At 40.2% G+C, this 18,310-nt stretch overlaps 1 protein-coding gene across 1 annotated transcript in view; it reads right to left on the bottom strand.

The window, feature by feature from the left end:
• tmtc2b (transmembrane O-mannosyltransferase targeting cadherins 2b) overlaps positions 1-18,310 on the bottom strand; it is a gene marked incomplete at both ends in the record, with an annotated part of 89,991 nt that overhangs the window by 20,141 nt on the left and 51,540 nt on the right. Inside the window, 5 exons of the mRNA XM_083893093.1 lie at positions 2,884-2,962; positions 3,791-3,975; positions 5,401-5,486; positions 5,907-6,021; positions 7,338-8,184. Coding sequence (XP_083749219.1) covers positions 2,884-2,962; positions 3,791-3,975; positions 5,401-5,486; positions 5,907-6,021; positions 7,338-8,184 — 1,312 coding nt within the window. The remainder of the gene's footprint in view (positions 1-2,883; positions 2,963-3,790; positions 3,976-5,400; positions 5,487-5,906; positions 6,022-7,337; positions 8,185-18,310) is intronic.

Below are 18,310 nucleotides of genomic sequence, written 5' to 3'. Positions count from 1 at the left end.
ACACATGCACACACACACACAAATACACTGACATCAGATACATCTGACCAAACAGACTGATAATAAATGAATTCTGTCAATCAGTGTGCATTTAAAAACAGGGGATCAGATCTGATCATATGTGGTCAAGGATGCATTTTAATGTCAGGTGTGAACATTTCATCAGATCACTGAGGACAGATGTGGATACCAGGTCTGACAGCGCTTACAACATACTCATTGCTCTAGAAATGATCTACTTTTAACCTTTTAATCTCATAAAATAAGACAAAAAGAAGAAGATAAAATAAGTCGGTCACTGTGGATACTTTAGAGTTTTAGAGGTGAGTCTACAACACATTCCCTCACACTCCCTGGTCTGTAAGACATCATCTGATACCTCCCCCACCACAGAATGTGACCCTCTGCTGGCTCACACCTGAAATAACAATGACCTCTCTTTCATGGCCATCTAATAACACGTCTATTATTGCAAGACATTGACAGCATTGGCTGGTAATTGGACACAACACAGTTAAAATCAACTTTATGACAGATTTGGGGGGAAAAGTCAATGTAAGACAGGTGTTAAACATTTCACGAGAATTTCAGTCGTTCTTATGACGAGCTAAAAGACAGGGCAGCCTGTTTAGATAAAAACAGACTGAAACTTTAATTCCTCTGGGATTAGGACTAATCACCTTCTTGATAAGCAACAGGTGTCACCCGACTAATTACAACTGGGGAGCTTTTAATCTGAAAACACTTCCTCCGAAGAGAGCGATCGCGACTGTAAGATGATACCGATCTACATCCTCTATTGGCATGTACAAAACAAACTTTAAGATGTCACTTCCTTTCACGGCTAAAAACACGACTCAAGGCTAATGTCATTTCCCTCTAGATAAAAAAGTAATGCTTGAGATCATGCTGTTTTTTTTTAACGTCTCCATCAGTTCAACATTTTGTCATCAGTTATCTATCTATAAAGCAAGTTGCGTCTGTGTTTCTGTCTGTCTGTGTGTCTGTGACGGGCATATCTCACTGACTGTTAGTCAGATCGCCCTTAGACTCAGATCACACTGCACTTTCGCTGATTTATCACTCTACACCAGGCAGGCAGAGGTTTGTCAGCAGCAGCTGCGCTGTCTGGAGCAGGGAGGTGGGAGTGAAGAGGCTGTCCTCACGGTGGGTGAGACATTTTCACGTTTCACCGCAGAAAATTGTGTTATACTGAAAAAGAGGAAGTGTCCATCTCCCAAAAAGCGAGCACATATTTATTTTGCATTAGCAAGCTAATATTTTGCAGCTAACTTGCCGAACCTGTTTCAAAAAGGTAAGCTAGCGAGGCTGACAGTGACAAAACAGCTAGCTACAGTGTATAAAGTGAGCCTTTACGTTCCTTATCATGCATTACCATAACGGAAAAATCTTCTTCAGCTCTGACTGTAGGAATACATACTTCCTATGGGCACTGCACAAGTTATCTATAAAGAGCAAATTGATGATGAATATCATGAATATTTGGATAATGCAATGTAAAAAACAAGAATTTTGACTTAACCATTTAAGATTTTGATGAATAAAAGCGAAAATGAACAAGGTATTGATATATTTAAAAAAAAAAAATCATTAGCAGGTCTGCTCAGATTTGATGATATTTAAAATACTTGTCTCTGTATGAGATTAGCACCAACATCAACATGAAATTACAAGTGACACTGAATCCAAAACCAGCTCACTCCTCAGTCCATTAGATAGCTTTGAGAACAGACCAGCATGTTGCAGATTACTACCAAGGCTTTAGTCTGATGAAAGATTCTTGTGTCAAGGTGTCTGACAAACGGCAAAGAAGCAGCACAGTGAGCAAAACTGGAAGGAAATAGATGCAAGCAGGTGTGCCAAATGTGCAAATCACTTCAGTGAGGAAACAACGCTAAGCTGCAGAAATCACAGCTCACTGGCTCGGCTTCACTGTATTACAGTTGCAGCCGTGCTCCTTAACGGTGAGTGAAGCTTTCATCAACAGTTTGACATAATCTCAGTGACTCTGTCAAACTCCATTTTGCCAACACAGAAGCAAACTCGTGGCACTAGCGATTTTGGATTACAGACCAGGATCCAAGGTTTCAAGTGTGTAGCTGCCCTTGTGTGTGTGTGTGTGTGTGTGTGTGTGTGTGTGTGTGTGTGTGTGTGTGTGACAGAGTAAAAGCAGTGCGAGAGCAGAAAAAGCAAAGAGCGTGTCGCTATAATGAGCCTGCACCAGCTGTTCTACAGCTGCAATCCAGCAAAGCAATTAACTGAGTGTAAAATGATATTTTAAAGCTTACTACTGTTTAGTACAAACATTGTATGGCAGCGTAAACTAAAATCACGTTTCTCAAATAGGGTTTTTTCTCCGATAAAAATCAATATGAATGTCTGTACCTGACACTTATTTACACATTTACATCAACTCAAAACACATATCTTAACTCTGAGGCTTCATGAAGCCCCCAGTGATCTTGACCTACTTTTCATCTATACATTAATAAACATAGTGGATATTTTAACAACTGGACATCTGAATTCTGAGCTTAGTTTGAATTTTCAAAGCACAGGTGAGAAACAACCATTGTGTAATTTCATCTGTGTACTAGTACGAGAACATGTTCCACATGTGAAGCTTTGTGTGAAAACAGATATTGGTCTTAATTGCAAGTAGCAAAGACGCTGTCGGCAGACTAAATAAAAATGCTCTTTGTTTTAAAGAGACTCAGAACAACAAAGACCTATCCAAGAATAGTGAACACTTCTCCAAACCGTATCCATTTCCCGTCAGTTAGACTTTCTGTTTTAACTTGCACACGATAAAAACAGCATGAGTTTTAATGCTTGTGGTCTTGAATCAAAAGCAGCTCTCACCCATCATGTTGTAGAGGCTCTGTGGTGCAAATTGTCTTGGCATTTTCTGTATTGCTTCTTTAAACACCGAGAGGGCCTCCTGTGAAAGAAGCAAATAAAAAAAGAAGTGGGTGCGGGTGTTTGCATTAGCGAGCAGAGAGACCCCAGAGAATCTGGCGATGGGGGTAACTAGTCATTCCTCCCCCCTGCAACCGAGGCCCTGACACTGTGAATACGCAGCGTGGAATTGGAGGTCGCACGGAGGCTGGTTCATACAGATCAGAGCAAGAGAGGGTTTATCCTCATCGTCACGGCTGTTAAGACGACCAGAGTGGTGTCACATACTGACTCCAGAATGCATATAGAGTGAATGTCCAGCGATTCACCTTAGAACACTTTGAACGATCGTCGGAACTAACTTTACTGCTGAAACAAATGATGGTGGCGGTTAGAGGAGGTGGGGGTGTGCTTCTCTAGCAGGCCAACTATTTATAAAGACCTCTACTGACTCTGCAGTTCTCCTGCTTTATTCCTGGTTCAATCAGCAGCATTGGTGCTTGGGTATATAAATATCTAATAATATAAATATGCACTGGGAAACCAGTAAGCATAGCCACCACTCTGTAGACTTTAGGGACCTGAAAGGGAGTAAATTTGTTATAAACTGCCTTATATTTATCTGAGCAAAAGACAGTTTCCCCCATGACGCTTTGAAACATTTCCATACAAACTAGAGCATCTTCTCTGTGGCCCATAAAACAAACTGTCTGCATTTTATCTCAACACACTACCGTTTTGCATTTTAAAGGACGTACTAATATATGGAACAGCAAATGAATTGAACTCTTATGGCAGCGACTGTGTTGTATTTAAATATCACCGTGCAATAACATATTTTGAAGGACACACGTAGTATATGGTGATTTACCTCCTGATGCCCCTGCTCATGGAGCAGCTTGCCCAGGTTGTATAAGCAGCTGGTGACCGAGCTCTTGTGGGCGTGCGGGTCCTTCAGGTTCTCATCTGGGATGTCGGCACAGGTAAGAAAAGTGCGTTTGGCTTCATCGAGGCGACCCTGGTTCATTAGGATGATGCCTGTGTTCAAGTATGCCGCTGTTTAAACAAAACAAAATATTAATTGAAATGTTTCAGATGATTACAGCTTCCAATCATACTTGTGCAGGGATATAGTGTGACTTCACAACATGTTTTACTCTCTCAATACTGATCTGTCTATGCTGTCAAATCACATTCATCCACCGAACACTGAACTCCCTTAAATTGTAAAGTCTGTACAAATGTTTGTCTTACATGACCTGTAAGAAGGAGAAGGAGAAAAGGTGAGTACGACCATCTCGTCATCCACTTTTCACTTTTTCATACTACATTTAACTCGTGCACGCATCCTGTGGGATTCTTTGGATGTTTGTTAAACTTGTTTTCAAGTGACTACATCATAAGACGACATCAAATGATCAATTTGCAGCTGGAGTATAATAAGTCTCTATGGACCTGCGTCGAAAAACAACTCCCCTATTCACAACCGGCTGTTTAAAATCAAGTTAAAAGGAATCAAACTGCTTTCTTTGACATACAAAAGGAAATCCGATATCTTCAAAAGCTTCAAATCACTTCACTCCACCTCCTCACACTTCACCGTCTTATCTGTCCCACATTGTGCTACCTTCAATGTCTCCGTTGCACACATCTGCACTGACACTGGGGAACATCTGACAGACAATAGTGTTTTTTTTCCAATTTAATTGGCCTTTAAAGTGATTTTCTTCACTAGTTAACACCCAACTAGGCAGTGAATAATGGTGTAACCTTAAAAAAAAAAACACTTAACTGTCACATTCTTATTCCCCCTTTAACATGGCTGCTGCTTAGGGTAATTAATTAACTCCGTTATCGGCTGGAACAGATTGGATAATTGCACGCTGAATGGAGATTTTCTAGTCGAACCATGATCTTGATTACGTCTATAATTAATCCAGGGGAAAAGGAGGAAACATTTAAGGTTCTTTATTTGTCTGTCATTGACTAATGTCTGGAACAACGTGGAGCTAATTTATTACATGATCACAAGTTTGTGAGCTATTTGTTCAAATCAGGGAGAAAACCTGCTCAAGATGATGACAATGAATGAAAAATATAATTCTCGAAGATGCAAAATATAAAAAAAATAGACCTCGATAGAAACGACGAAAGGCAAAAAGGAGAGAAAGATGCATGAAAAACAAGAGAGAAGTAGTATGTTAAGACAGTAGGGGAAATAAAAAGCAATAGGAAAGCATTGGCATGGATTCATAATAAATGACATAATGCAGTAACCTGATCTGTTGACATGACTTGGCTTTGAAAGCCTTTCAGACAGCTGTGTTGAAGGTTTAATTCAGCCGTATACCAACTGCCCTTTGCCACCTATTCCTCTCCCTTCACATAACCACAGCAAGTGCTCACTGTTGCCTGGACACAGCACAGCCACAACCACAAGCACTGGAGATTGTCAATAAAAAAAAGAAGAGCTGTACTTACAAGCCAGAGTTGGCCGACTACCAATGGCCAGCTTATAATAGTGGAGTGCCTCTGCGAACTTGTTGCTTTCCTGTAGCAGCAAACCACTGGAACAGAGAAAAGAAACGATGGCGGGGGATGGTTAGAGCTTAAAAATCTCAAAAGAGGACATGTTTCAAGTTATAAGCTGTTGAGTTTATGCAACACAAGCAGCTGATAAAACTGAGGGAAAGGAGTGAGGTGGGGGATTTAGGGCTAACAAAACCACAGACAATTGAGCACACTGTAAGTACTGACTTTGGAAGTTTTGCATTTTCTCTTCAGGCTAAAAAAGCACCAGTAAATTCCCTGTCAGGCAGAGAGCGCTCTGGGGAATACACAATGTTTCCTCTGAGAGCACAGCTCTGATCAATGGATACACATGAGCAAGAGGAGACCAAGTGCATATGTTCACGTTTTAACTTGAGAATTACATAAAGGAAAGAATCATTCACAACAGAAGAGGTTTTTTAAAACTGTAAACTCACAGGTTGTACAGCATATCAGCCATGTTGCTGCGATAATAGAGGGCATTTCTGTAGGCCACTTCAGCCTCCTCCATCTTGCCTTGGCTCTTCAGGACATTTCCAAGGTTGCCCCATGCTGAGGTTCCAAAAAAACAAAAGTTAATCAAACCGAAAAGGAGAGAGAAAAAAAATCTCTTTCTTCAGAATTCACACAAGCTCCTAAAGTCTTTTGTTATGAACAGACCTGCACTTGACATGACATAATATGTGTGTATTTAACATAAAAATGGCTGAAACACTTGGAGAGCTTTGCTCCAAAACCACCTGTCATTTCTTTCAAGCCCGTATGAAAAGAGAACCACCGCAGTGCTATTGCGTGGCTGATGGGATTACTGTTGAAAGGCACAACAGTATGTGACAGGTGATAATGTTGTGAGGAGCTTTTGTATATTTTGTTCAGCGAGAGACTGAAAGAACAATAATGAAGACATTAAAATTAAAGATTTGGCTGAATGTAAAGTGACTGCCTAATGTTTAGTATCCAGAGCCACTGCAACACATCACCATTCCTTTGTTTTAAAGGTTATTTCAGAAAGCACAAACGCCCCAAACAACTCTTTTTATGGAAATTACCTCTGCTATTGAAGTTGCAAGGATAACGATGCATTTGCATATCATATGTATTAATGCACAATTATGACAATAAAGTGTGTAAGCTCCACAAGTCATAAAGTGTTAAAAGATGCAGTGCCTTTCAGCAATGTCTTTACTTTACTCGTACATTTTCCCCAAGAGAATATTCAGTATAAACAGGGCAGGCACAAAAACAACTGTTTTTTTTTTCCATTCAACCGTGCACACAGTTATGCACAGATGGATTTATGACATTTTATGGCTCACAGTTATTTTGTGTATGCACTTTTAAAAACAATCCAATGAGTGTGTGTGTGTCTGTGTCTGGGCTTCACTCAAATCTCATATTTGCCTTAATGAATGGGAGTCGGGGACATTGCTGCTGCTCTGTTCGGCTGATGGTCTGCCAAAACAAACAGCTGTCATGCCTCGGCTCCACTACAGAATCTGAAAGGCAAATTAGCTAACACAACATGTCCTGTTGTTGTGTGTTTCCCTGCCTCCCCCCCCCCTCCCCCTCATAAGGTCCGAGACTGTTGCTTTAGATAGAAATCTATGTTTCCTGACCTTGACGATAAAGGCTACATATTTTTATCTCTTGCTGGAGGTGTAAGTCAGTGATGGGTGACGGTGGCCTTCCAAGTGTGACAGTGTTCCTGGTTTCATCAAACAGTTTGGATGAGTGTGAAACGAGTAAAATGATGTGTTCTTAACAAGGCGTTCAGCTGGATTTCCTGTGGTATGACTCATTTCTTATTTATATTTATCAATACTTTTTGACTAGTTTGTGTGATAGTGTGCATGCATGGTGGGCCTTACCTTTAGCAGGATTCACGTAAATCCCTGACTTGTAAAGCATCTCCTCGTTCTTCCAGTCCCGGTTCCTCAAAACAGTTTTGACACCAAACACAAGAACTAGGGCAGCGCTGCAATACACCAACATCGTCCTGAAGGACCTGTGCCTCAGTCGAATGTACAAAGACCTCATGCCCACTGCTATCAGCAGGCAAAAGCCCATGCTGGGGATGTACAGAACTCTCTCTGCTATCACAAAACCTACATAGAAAAACAGATTGGTGGCAGGGAGGAACGGGATCGCCAACAAGCCGAGAGAAAGCACCACAACATTTTCTGTGGTGGGCAGTGGAGTCCTGATCTCAAAGTGCTTTTTGGTACCGTTTTGTGCACTGCTACTGTGAGTGCCTGTGTGAGAGTTGTTCATATGCTCATGATTGTTATACTGGTAACTGTGTCCATTACTGTTTCCATTTTTGCCATTAGTGTAATGATGCGCTTTGCCATTTGTGTCCTTGCTCTTAGCTGCGCGGTGCGTCCACAGGCCAAACCAAGCCAGCATCAGCAGTCCAAGGTAGAAGACGACTGAATAAAAGTTCCTCCGATCAGTCAGGCTCCTGATCAAAGGCAGGGCGTCCATTGACCAGTCAAAACTGAGCTTATCCGGACAGAGGAGGAGCCAAATGTTGACGGCGGGTAGGTGGAAAAATGTGAGTGTTCTGGTGAGGAGGGAGGGCGAGTCGGCCGCTGGGTTGTCAGAATTGGAGAAGTTAGGCGGTTTATTGCCCATCCAGTAGAAGCGGCAGGCCAACAGGACAGCTCCCCACGCTGCCAACAAAAACACATTCAGCAGCAAGTGGACGTTCTTTCTCTGAAAGACAAAACAAACACAGAAATTAGACTGAAGCCCTAATAAAGCTGGAAATGTAAAGAAAACTGTCAGAAAACAATATAGTGCACTTACAAGAGCATTTAGCTTATGAAAATAGTTTTCTGGGTGGCTGTAATTTGCTTTGAATCGTCTCACCTTACGTTCCTTCAGAATTAATTGGGTACAGAGCTCCAACTACAGCTGAGTCAAGTGAGTAAAGCAGCTTTGTTAGGTTATTCATCAAAGTTTTATTTTGGCTGTTTTTTGTTTCGTTACTGACTATACTAAACACTTTTATGAGGAAACCCATGAGCAAAAGCAACACATTAACACCTTTTATTCAAACCAGAACATTCACACTCACAACTACGTTGACGACGAAGACCATCACTTTCTATCCAGGCACATTTTTTTTCTCTGTAGCCTCTAAACACGCATCAAACAAACACCACTTTGAAAACCCAAATTCATCACAGATTTAAACGTCTTCTGCCATATTTCACCGCAAGCATGTTCCACTGCTGCAACCTTTCCTATTGTTTTAATGTTGGGGATTCAACTTAAAACTCTTAACAATGTTGAGGTTTTCCTAAAATCCGCATCAGAAGCATGCATGATGTGCCCTTGAGACTTCCATTACAAACTTCAAATAAAAGAAAAATTATTAAAAACCACAGAAGGCAAAAAGACGGTTGAAATATGAGTTACTCAGCAAAACTTTGCTCTGTTAGTCTCAGTCATCATTTCCAGAGAATCATACGGATGTTTTATCAGACACATTACTTTTCATTATTTAAATTTACACCAAATGCATCACTGGCTATCCTCACAGTCCCTTCATACCAATACATTTGATGTTTCTCCATCTCCAAAGGGCAAAACCCTGTTCTCTGATCATAAATGTCATGACACCACTGCTTCGAGGGTGCAAAACTGATTTCTCCACTCGGTCCACTGTCATTTACAGACTACGTGTATGAAGAGAGACGTCAGTATGGTGACTACATGGGAAACAGCTGAAAAACAGCATCAAAAATAATCTGCAAAAAATAGTGCACAGTTGAATGCTTTTTGTGGCTGAGTCAGAATGGTTTATATAACAGAGCAACTTGACAAAAATTATTCAGCCTCCCCAATTATATATATATATATATATATATACTTCTTGGGAGCTTTGGGAAATTGTACCACAATGGAGAATTGAATATTGGTGCAACAACCCGAGCCATTTTTGAAAATTTCACAGGCATAAAATTAAAACTAGGTCAGCTGCCAAAACCATCAACGGAGACCTGACAACAACCCACGGTGCTCCAGTGTTTTGTGAGGATATACTACTGCAGAAGAAGTTGTTCCATTGCTCGGCAACCAAAAAAAGGTCATGGTTTCAATCCACATCACCATCTCTCATTAATCTGAGCGACTGCCAAAGGGGTTCTGTCAGAAATACGGCAGAAAATGTGAGCTGGAGACAGAACAGAGTAAATCAAATAGATGGAAATTTAATGTTGAATATAAGAACAAAATTGTAAGGGAAAATGACTCTCAGATGCTGTTAAATAAGACTGTAATAAGGATAGGAAGTGCAGTTGCTGTGCAGGCACCTCACAGATGACATGCTTTAACCACTCAGCCATAAAGAATATACTATTATTACTGAAAATGCACAGTGACAATAGTCCAGCATAAAATGAAACACCAGGCCTCAGCAACTCAACATATCAATCAGTCCTTACTATTTAAATTCTGCAAAACATAAAAAGGCACTCACACCTGTCATTGTATACTGATAAATTAAATGTAAGTGACTGAAAATCTAGTTTGAGTGAAAAGTCCTTCAATTTAGATTAAAATAGTCCTGTATTTTTGGGAAACATAACTCATACCACTCTAGTATCTGTACTATAATTACGAAGCTCTGTCAGGCCGCCAGGAAATGTACAGCATGTCCCAAAATATATATAATAATCATAATATATATATATATATATATAGTATATAAGAATCATTCTGTGTCAAATCAGACAGAATCCAGGACAGTGTTTCATAACACAGGACTAAGGATATTTATATTTTAACTGACTGTCTAAAATTAACATACTGTGTATGAGTAAGTATGCTAGGTCCCAAAAATAAGCCTCGCAGTGAAATCAACCATTCCCCCAAAAAGTACCACTCTCATTCTTTCAGCCTAACGGAAATCATCAGTCATGAACTGCACATGAACTCTCAGGACAGATGGATGGCCATCATCCACTTCGAATCTCACACACACACACACACACGGTTTCAATGTGCTATTTCATTCATCCCTAAAATCACTGGAGCGGAGAAACAGAGGTCCTGAGGCTGCTTTTTAATCTAAGGAGGTGAGCTGAAACTTTACAGCAGAAGTAGACTGAAGTGGCCTATATGAGGCCCAGGGACTGTACTTTGTACAGACTTTGCCAGAGAGGCTTGTTGAGCAGTGTTAATATATCCCAATCACTGCTTCAGGGAGTCCGGCTTGGATTTACGAGGCCTTCGTAGAGGCTCTCGAGACAATTCTCTTCTGGCCCAGGCAAGCGCTTTCAAGAACACCACATTGGTGCTAACTCAGAGAACAATGCAGAGCAGACTGGAAGGAAAACTTCATCTATGTTTGGAAAGAACAGGTCAAGTAAAAATTCATTGCTAGGTGGAAAGGGCACCGCGCCGGGTTCTCAACTCGACAACACCAGATCTCTGAGGTCATTCTTGCTGTGGAGCTCTAATATGGCACGAGCATACACACACACACACACACACACACACACACACACACACACACACACACACACACACACACACACACACACACACACACACACACCTCTCATAGTCTTAAAGTATTGCTGCTGATGACAACCTGGCACTGCTCACACACATATTCAACCTGACACTGTGAGAAACAGACAAGTCGTCCAGACTCTTCCCAGATGCGACACCCGCTCAGACAACACAACCTTGATCACATCCACATGTTGACGCCGAGGATCGAGGAACATGTTTCATTTACAATCGGGGTGTTTTATTCGAAACATAAACACAATCCCTCGATTGCACTTGAGCACACATTTATAACCCCGATGCTCCCTCGCTGTGCTTATTCTGCCAAATTCTCTGACATTGTAGGGAAAATAAACTTGATGACAAACAAAAAATGGTTGTAAGCAAACAGGAAATGCTCCATAAAATGTTCTTGGGGACAAATTCCAGGGGGACAAAATTAATCTTGTGTCCATCAAGTCTTGGATAAATGAACATATGTATCCTCCTTCATATGCCTACGGTCAAATTGTCTTTCATTCAATAGCATTAGCTCTATTACCAGCCAGGCACCAACTCCCTGGATGCCACTGCTCTAATATGAAGGAAAACTGAGGCATTCAAAATGTGTGTCTTTTGACTGTAATCCAGTTTAGTTTGAAATAAATGGTGTAGCACAACCCCATAGGACGCAGGAGGTTGATGTATCCCCCCCCCCTCCCCCCCTCTCCTCTCTGTAGTGTTTTAAGCACAATCAGTTCAGAACTGAAACAATTAAGCCTTTATAGGCCAGACCTATGAATAAAATATCCTTGGAGATGAAATGCAAAACAGGCCAAATAAGAAATCCCTATTTGTGCCTTTGTCGTCCTCTTTCTGCCTGCACACTTTGATTTGGTTGAATTGACTGAAAAGAAAAATCAATCTAATGTAAAAGGTGTTTTTTTTTTTTACATCCACTGGAGTGATGTGACAGAATAGTCTTGTGTCAAAATAAAGCAGGAAAAGCTTCAAGCGGAATGTAATTAATTAGTTTGGAGAACAGCTCTCTTTTCTCTCAGAACACAGGCTTTTTTTTTTTTTTTAATAATTGGCTAATGCATGCTTCACCTTTTTAAAAGGGCGGTTTATGAAGAATCTACTACGTGACACATTTAAGTCCATCAGACAGCAAAGCTATGGCGTTCTCTCAGTAGAAGCACCAGAGAACATCTTATGAACACAGAAGTGACGTGTGTGACCTATCGCCTCCTCTTCATCATCCCAAGATCAACCGTCTAAAGACGGGACTTTCACTGTGATTCTGCTTCACATTTACAGGCTTCAAATTGTAAACATGGTTGAGCTTCTAAAACCACAGATGCCTTTAAAGAGTTTGCAAACATTTTTGTGAAGGTTTGACGGATTAATACACAATCACAACGTGTGTGTTTTGCCTCTTGACTGTGTTGGATCAACTCATCAAGCCTGTGGCTGGTGAACCGCAATCTATCTTTTTGTCTGTGTTATCAGCAGCAGCTGTTGTGATTCGCCTCCTCTGAGACAGTCAAGAACCTTTGGGTGTAAAACCTGATTGTTAGCACACAGAGCAGATAAGAGACCCAGCGATTCACTTCCTAACAATGTGTGATGGATTACAAACAGCTGGCTCGTGTTTTTGAAATGTGGCTAATTTGACATTTTAGCTCTGCATAAATTTACTGACTGGGAAATGTGTTTTTCTTGTGTGGAGAGATATATGATTCTATATCAAATGCTAGCTGAATTTAGCACAATAACTGGAAACAGGGGGGGAAACAAAATGAGAAGAACAAAAAAGAAACTTCAGAACTTCAAAATGCAAAATAAACACATTTTATTTGTTTGATGTGGTTTGTGTGTGTGTGTGTATATATATATATATATATATATATACACACACACAAGTAGATTAGGGCTGTAGATGAGATTGATGCCATTCTCAATTTAGTTTATATATATATATACATATATATATATATATATATGTATTATATGTGTGTATATGTGTGTGTATAACCCTTATGTATATATATATATAAGATACACATGTATACATATATATATATATATATATATATATATATATATATATATATATATATATATATATATGAACTAAATTGAGAGTGGCATCAATCTCATCTACAGCCCTAATCTACTTGCAGAAGCACTCTCCATATACTCAATTTCAAAAGTGTTCATTTTATTCATTTAAAGTGGTACAATTTTGCCGCAAACTCATTATTATATTAAAACTAGTGCTGTCAGTGAGTTAGTTCTCTCTCGGGAAAAGACTGAATCAGTCACTTATCAAAACTATAGTAAAATAGCAAAATAGTAGAACATATGATAAACATGTGATAAATGTGATAAAAATGCAATTAATTGCATTAAAGAAACACATAATTGTTTGGCAGCCCTAGATAAAACTTGCTTTCACTATGTTATTCTTTTGGCCGCTGATGGTTTTTTACAGACCAATAATGACTCAATTAATCACAAAAAGGCCAGACCCAAAATAAGAGAATAGCTTTTCACATTCATTTTGAGGAAATATATCTACGTATGTCCTTACAGGCATTTTTTTATGGGGCAAGAGGACCACACAAATAAAATAATCTAAAAAAAAAAGATCATTTTAAAATGAGCGATGACGGATGCTGTCACAGTTTAGAAGATCCACAATATTTCAGGACAATATTTGACATTTCCTGGTGAGAACTTTTAATTAATTGAATGAACTACATGGACTCTGTCATCACCTCCATAAATTACAGTGTATAGCTTGAGTTGACCTCAGGTCAAGTGGGCCGCTGCTGGACTGCAGGGCCACATTGTGAGAAGGGTCATGGTGTGAGAAAACACAGTGGACCTGCGTCGCTCTGCTCATGATCAAAGCTTTTAACCCGTGTGAACCCACCGGAAAACACACAGAGTCAGCGTCTCCGACCGCTGGATATAGAGCTGCAGGTTGAGAGGGAGGGAATCTGCCTCAGAAAGAGCAAAGGGTGAGAAATGAGCTATTGATGAGCAGGACTAGATTAAAAATGAGAGATCAGGTTTGTGTCCATAAGGGAGAGTGAGAGCATGAGGGAGGTAGAAGACAGTGGAAAAAGTGAAACACCCGACACAATGTGGCCTCTGTCTGGATGAATCGCACTGACAATTTCAATTTCCACGCTGAGCATTTTCTCTTTCAAAACTCGCTGCCTTTTTTGCAAAGACCTGCCGTGAAAAAAAAGTAGTTGGAGTTCAGACGTAGGTGGTGACAGCAAATAAATCTCAGCGTGAACATCGTGTCTGAGCGATACATCCTAAAACACATCGTGCTTTTTATCAACCGTGATCACTGAATCAACATGGGATCAATTTCTCTTGAGCCCTTCACTCAACATTCCTGCTCGTCTCACTCTGTCTCACTTTAACAAAGCACACTTATTTCATGTCCTATGTCCTAATCATGCTTAAAAAATACCTTAATTTGATGCCAGATAACAGTGGCTTAAGGTCGAGAAAGGGTCTCCTTTTCTAGGAGTAGATTTATAATCTCATCAGTGGCAATCAAACAGCAATAGATAACTAATTGCATAGGAAAGACGCCTCTGAGGGATGAAACACCAACTTCTGATTAGGCCTGTGTGATGATATAGTATGTATGTTGTATAGGTAGATGGGGAAAAGCTGAGGGAGAGCTGGGGGAAGGAATATAAACGGCTAATAAGTGGAAAATCTTCCACTTTGCCAAGTTTTCAGTTGACTAAAAATGTAATTGTCAGTGTGGAGAAGCACACTCTTAATATATTTATCTTTTTGTGGCTCTCTGACCATATTTTAGTACGCAAAAAAAGAGAGACTGTAAGCACTGAAATTTACTTTTCACGGATGAAATAACCTTGATTATGAACTCCCTCGGCCAGCGTACGGCGGTATAAGCAGTGAGCCGTTCTGCTTTTCTGTTGTTGTTATATTGTTTTTTTTTTGCTGCGTGTATCACGCGGCCACATCAAGATTACACATCACAGTTCATTGAGAGAATGACCATGAAAAGAAAACAACTGCAGATTCTTCTTCGGGAATACTCATTACAAACTGAAGGCCAAAAGGGTCACGGAGACCAAACGATGAGAACATAACGACAATGGAAAACTAAAGCTCGCATTTGAGATTAGATATTTATTGAGAGAAACCACAGTCATGGTTTAAAATGTTAAGTGACTATTCCTGATTTCTGGCCTTTTGTCTCCCATATTTATTTCAAGCAGGCGAGTTTGAGTTTGTACCAACACAACCGCACATTTACTTTAACAAGATGCTGTTTCAAGGTCCTACGAGGGGGGTATGACATGTGCTGCTTACGGTCTCTTAAGGACTTGAAAGACAAATGGAAAAAAACAACATTCAGAAAGAAAAGAAATAATAATAATAATAATAATAAAAAAACAAATCACTGCTCCTGAGGTATTTTGCCAGTTTTATCCAAACTAGATTAGTCCTGTCTATGCATGGATTCCAAGTCATTACGATGCATTTGGGAGATCACAGCCATTTTATTGGAGGGTTTAGAGAGACACTAAGTGCCTGCAGAAAAGGCATGAATGAGACACAAAGCCAGAGTTTGGCTACTAAGTCAAGCTGATCTGCTGTCAGAGGGATGTGTGAGTTACTGGACGGACAAAAAAAATGCTCTGTTTGCATTTTTCCCTCCCTGAACCACTTTTAGAAAATAGCTCTCCAGCTTGTCACAAAACAGTTGACCACCACGTCTCACTGACAGGATGTCATTTGTTGCTGTTTATACTGGCAAGTCACAAGCATGGAGAAGCTCAACAAACACACAGTAAAATATGACTTGTGGTGAGGGGGGGGGGGGGGATGATGATGATGAACAGCAGAAGTGAGCGTTACAGTGGCCCCATGACAAAACGGAGTCCAAATTGAACCATCAAATGATAATGTTCCACTTGTATCCAGTGTACTTGAGGCTGAGTCAGTACGTGTTTGTAAAGCTAATGGCAAAATAAAAGCTGTTCTGAGAAACTTGTGAAAAGAATGTGAGATGAGATCAGGAACACTCACTCACTCAATGCTGTACTTTGAGTGGATATGATCAATATGTTTATATGATGCAATGAAAAGGAGGTTGTTTTACACACAAAAAATGATCACCAAAATTCCAAAGCTCCTTTACAAATTGGGTTTTTACAATTTTTTTAGCTGCCCTATTTGGCCTCACTGCTAACTTAATCATTATTATTAATACTAGTGCAGTGTCCACAGGAAGTCTGTGCACACTGCAAACAAAATACGCCTTGTAAAGAGATTCCAGCGTGGCTGACAGTCACAAAACAGCTAGCTACGCTGATGCTAATCATAGCCTCGCTAGCTTACTTTTGGAAACAGGTTCGCCAAGTAAAATAGTAGCATGCTAATGCTAAAAAATATGCGCTTGCGCATTGCTGAATGGACACCGAATTTGTCGTTTCAGTATAACACCATGTTCTGCGTTGAATCGAGAGTAAATGTCTCACCCACCGTGAGGACAGCCTCTCCACTCCCACCTTCCAGCTCCAGACAGCGCAGCTGCTGCTGATGAGCCGCTGCCTACCACCTGGCATAGCGTGATGAATCACCGAAAATTAAAATTACTCCAAAAAGGATGCACACTATCGGGCTATGCTTCACCCATATCCAAAATCTTAGGTCGATCTGACTAACGGTCAGCGGTCAGATATGCCGTTCACAGACAGACACACACAGACACAACTTGCTACATAGATACAGCTTCTCTAACATTAATTAGAGCTACATTTAGATGATTATTTCAATTATTTGTTTAGACAGTTATGTAGATGACTATTATGTGTTTTTGTAAGCAGGCTGATATCATGGTTCTTTACTGCTTTATCACAGTACAATATTGTTGCTGTCTGCATCGAGGTTTGGTTTCAGCTTCAGAATCTTTTACTCCTATAATAAACAACAAACACAGACAAAAACGCCGCATCGCTATAGCAACGCGGCGGTTGTTGTCGGTCTCCTCTCTACAACGAGTAGCCACAGTAAGTCGTAACACACACATCTGTTTAAATGTTATTCTGTGCGTCATGTGTCCTGCAAAGTCCACCACAATCTGCTCAGAATCCAAACGTCTCTGCCTCGTTCATTCTCACAGTAAAACAAAGCCAGTCCACTCAGCCTCTCTGTTTTCAATGTTCCTCCATAGAGGAACAACGATGCCCTGCATTCACTATGGATCAGTGCATGTATCCTCCACGAGAACACGCCTGATTGCTAAAATCTTGCTCAATGTTCCAATCAATTATGTATTGTTTCGAGTCCCAACGTGTGGGAAAATGTTGTAAAAATGAATGAACATAATAAACATTTGGCTATTATACAATCAGCACTAATACTGCTAAATATTTTAAAACAAAACTTTACATTAAAAGACATGCGGGTGCTGATAACGGCCGCTTCCAGTTACTTAAATATTGCTATGTTAGATAAAAATCTTGATTATTTAATCAATTCAAACATGATCAGAACTACTCTCCTTCTCCTTATTTGAGGCAAACATCATGATATACGAGACTATCTAATATCGGCCTGAGCCTACGAACATAATCCTCACACACTTACTCAATGAATTTGAATGTGTCAGCGAAAAAAACGTGCTGCTACCACAGACCAACAACAAGCAACTTCATCATCAAGCATGAATTCATGTTGCAAATATCACTACGGTAAAATAATCACATTAAAAACATTACTTGTTTTCCTCTTTGGTCATGATGATTATTCAAGTAATACAAACATCCTGTCTGTTCACCAAGGCAGTAAGAATAAATACTGTGTCACCATGATAATAGAGCAAGGAATTTTAAAGGTGTACATTCAGACTGAGCACTTAAAGATATCAAGCACATAAAGAAAGCTCTTCTTTTCCAACCAACCTAATTAAAAATGTCAAGCGTTCTCCAGTGACATCAACTTATAGGGCCAATGACCAAATTAGCCCAGACTCGCGAAATCATTAGAGAGATGGATGAAGACAAAGAGCACATTACTTACAAAAAAAGAATACTTGGATGCTGTGAATATGCTGACCTTAGCCCTCTGTGACTCTCTGAGGGTCCACACGCCTCCAAAGAACATGATAACTCAATTGTACTCATTGATCTCCAAGATCACCAATGAATCTGAGGATTGAGAGAAGAATTCCCAGATGTGCTGGCACAGATATCAGGCACCAAAAAAGTTTGTTGACTTCCGCGTTTATTTCCGGGTTATGGGGCCCATAGAGCATGTGCAGTAGTGT

Source organism: Microchirus variegatus, assembly GCF_963457635.1.
Source record: "Microchirus variegatus genome assembly, chromosome: 8".
Lineage (NCBI taxonomy): Eukaryota > Metazoa > Chordata > Actinopteri > Pleuronectiformes > Soleidae > Microchirus > Microchirus variegatus.
The sequence above is the reverse complement of the archived record's forward strand: the minus strand, read 5'-3'. Positions and strand labels throughout refer to the sequence as shown.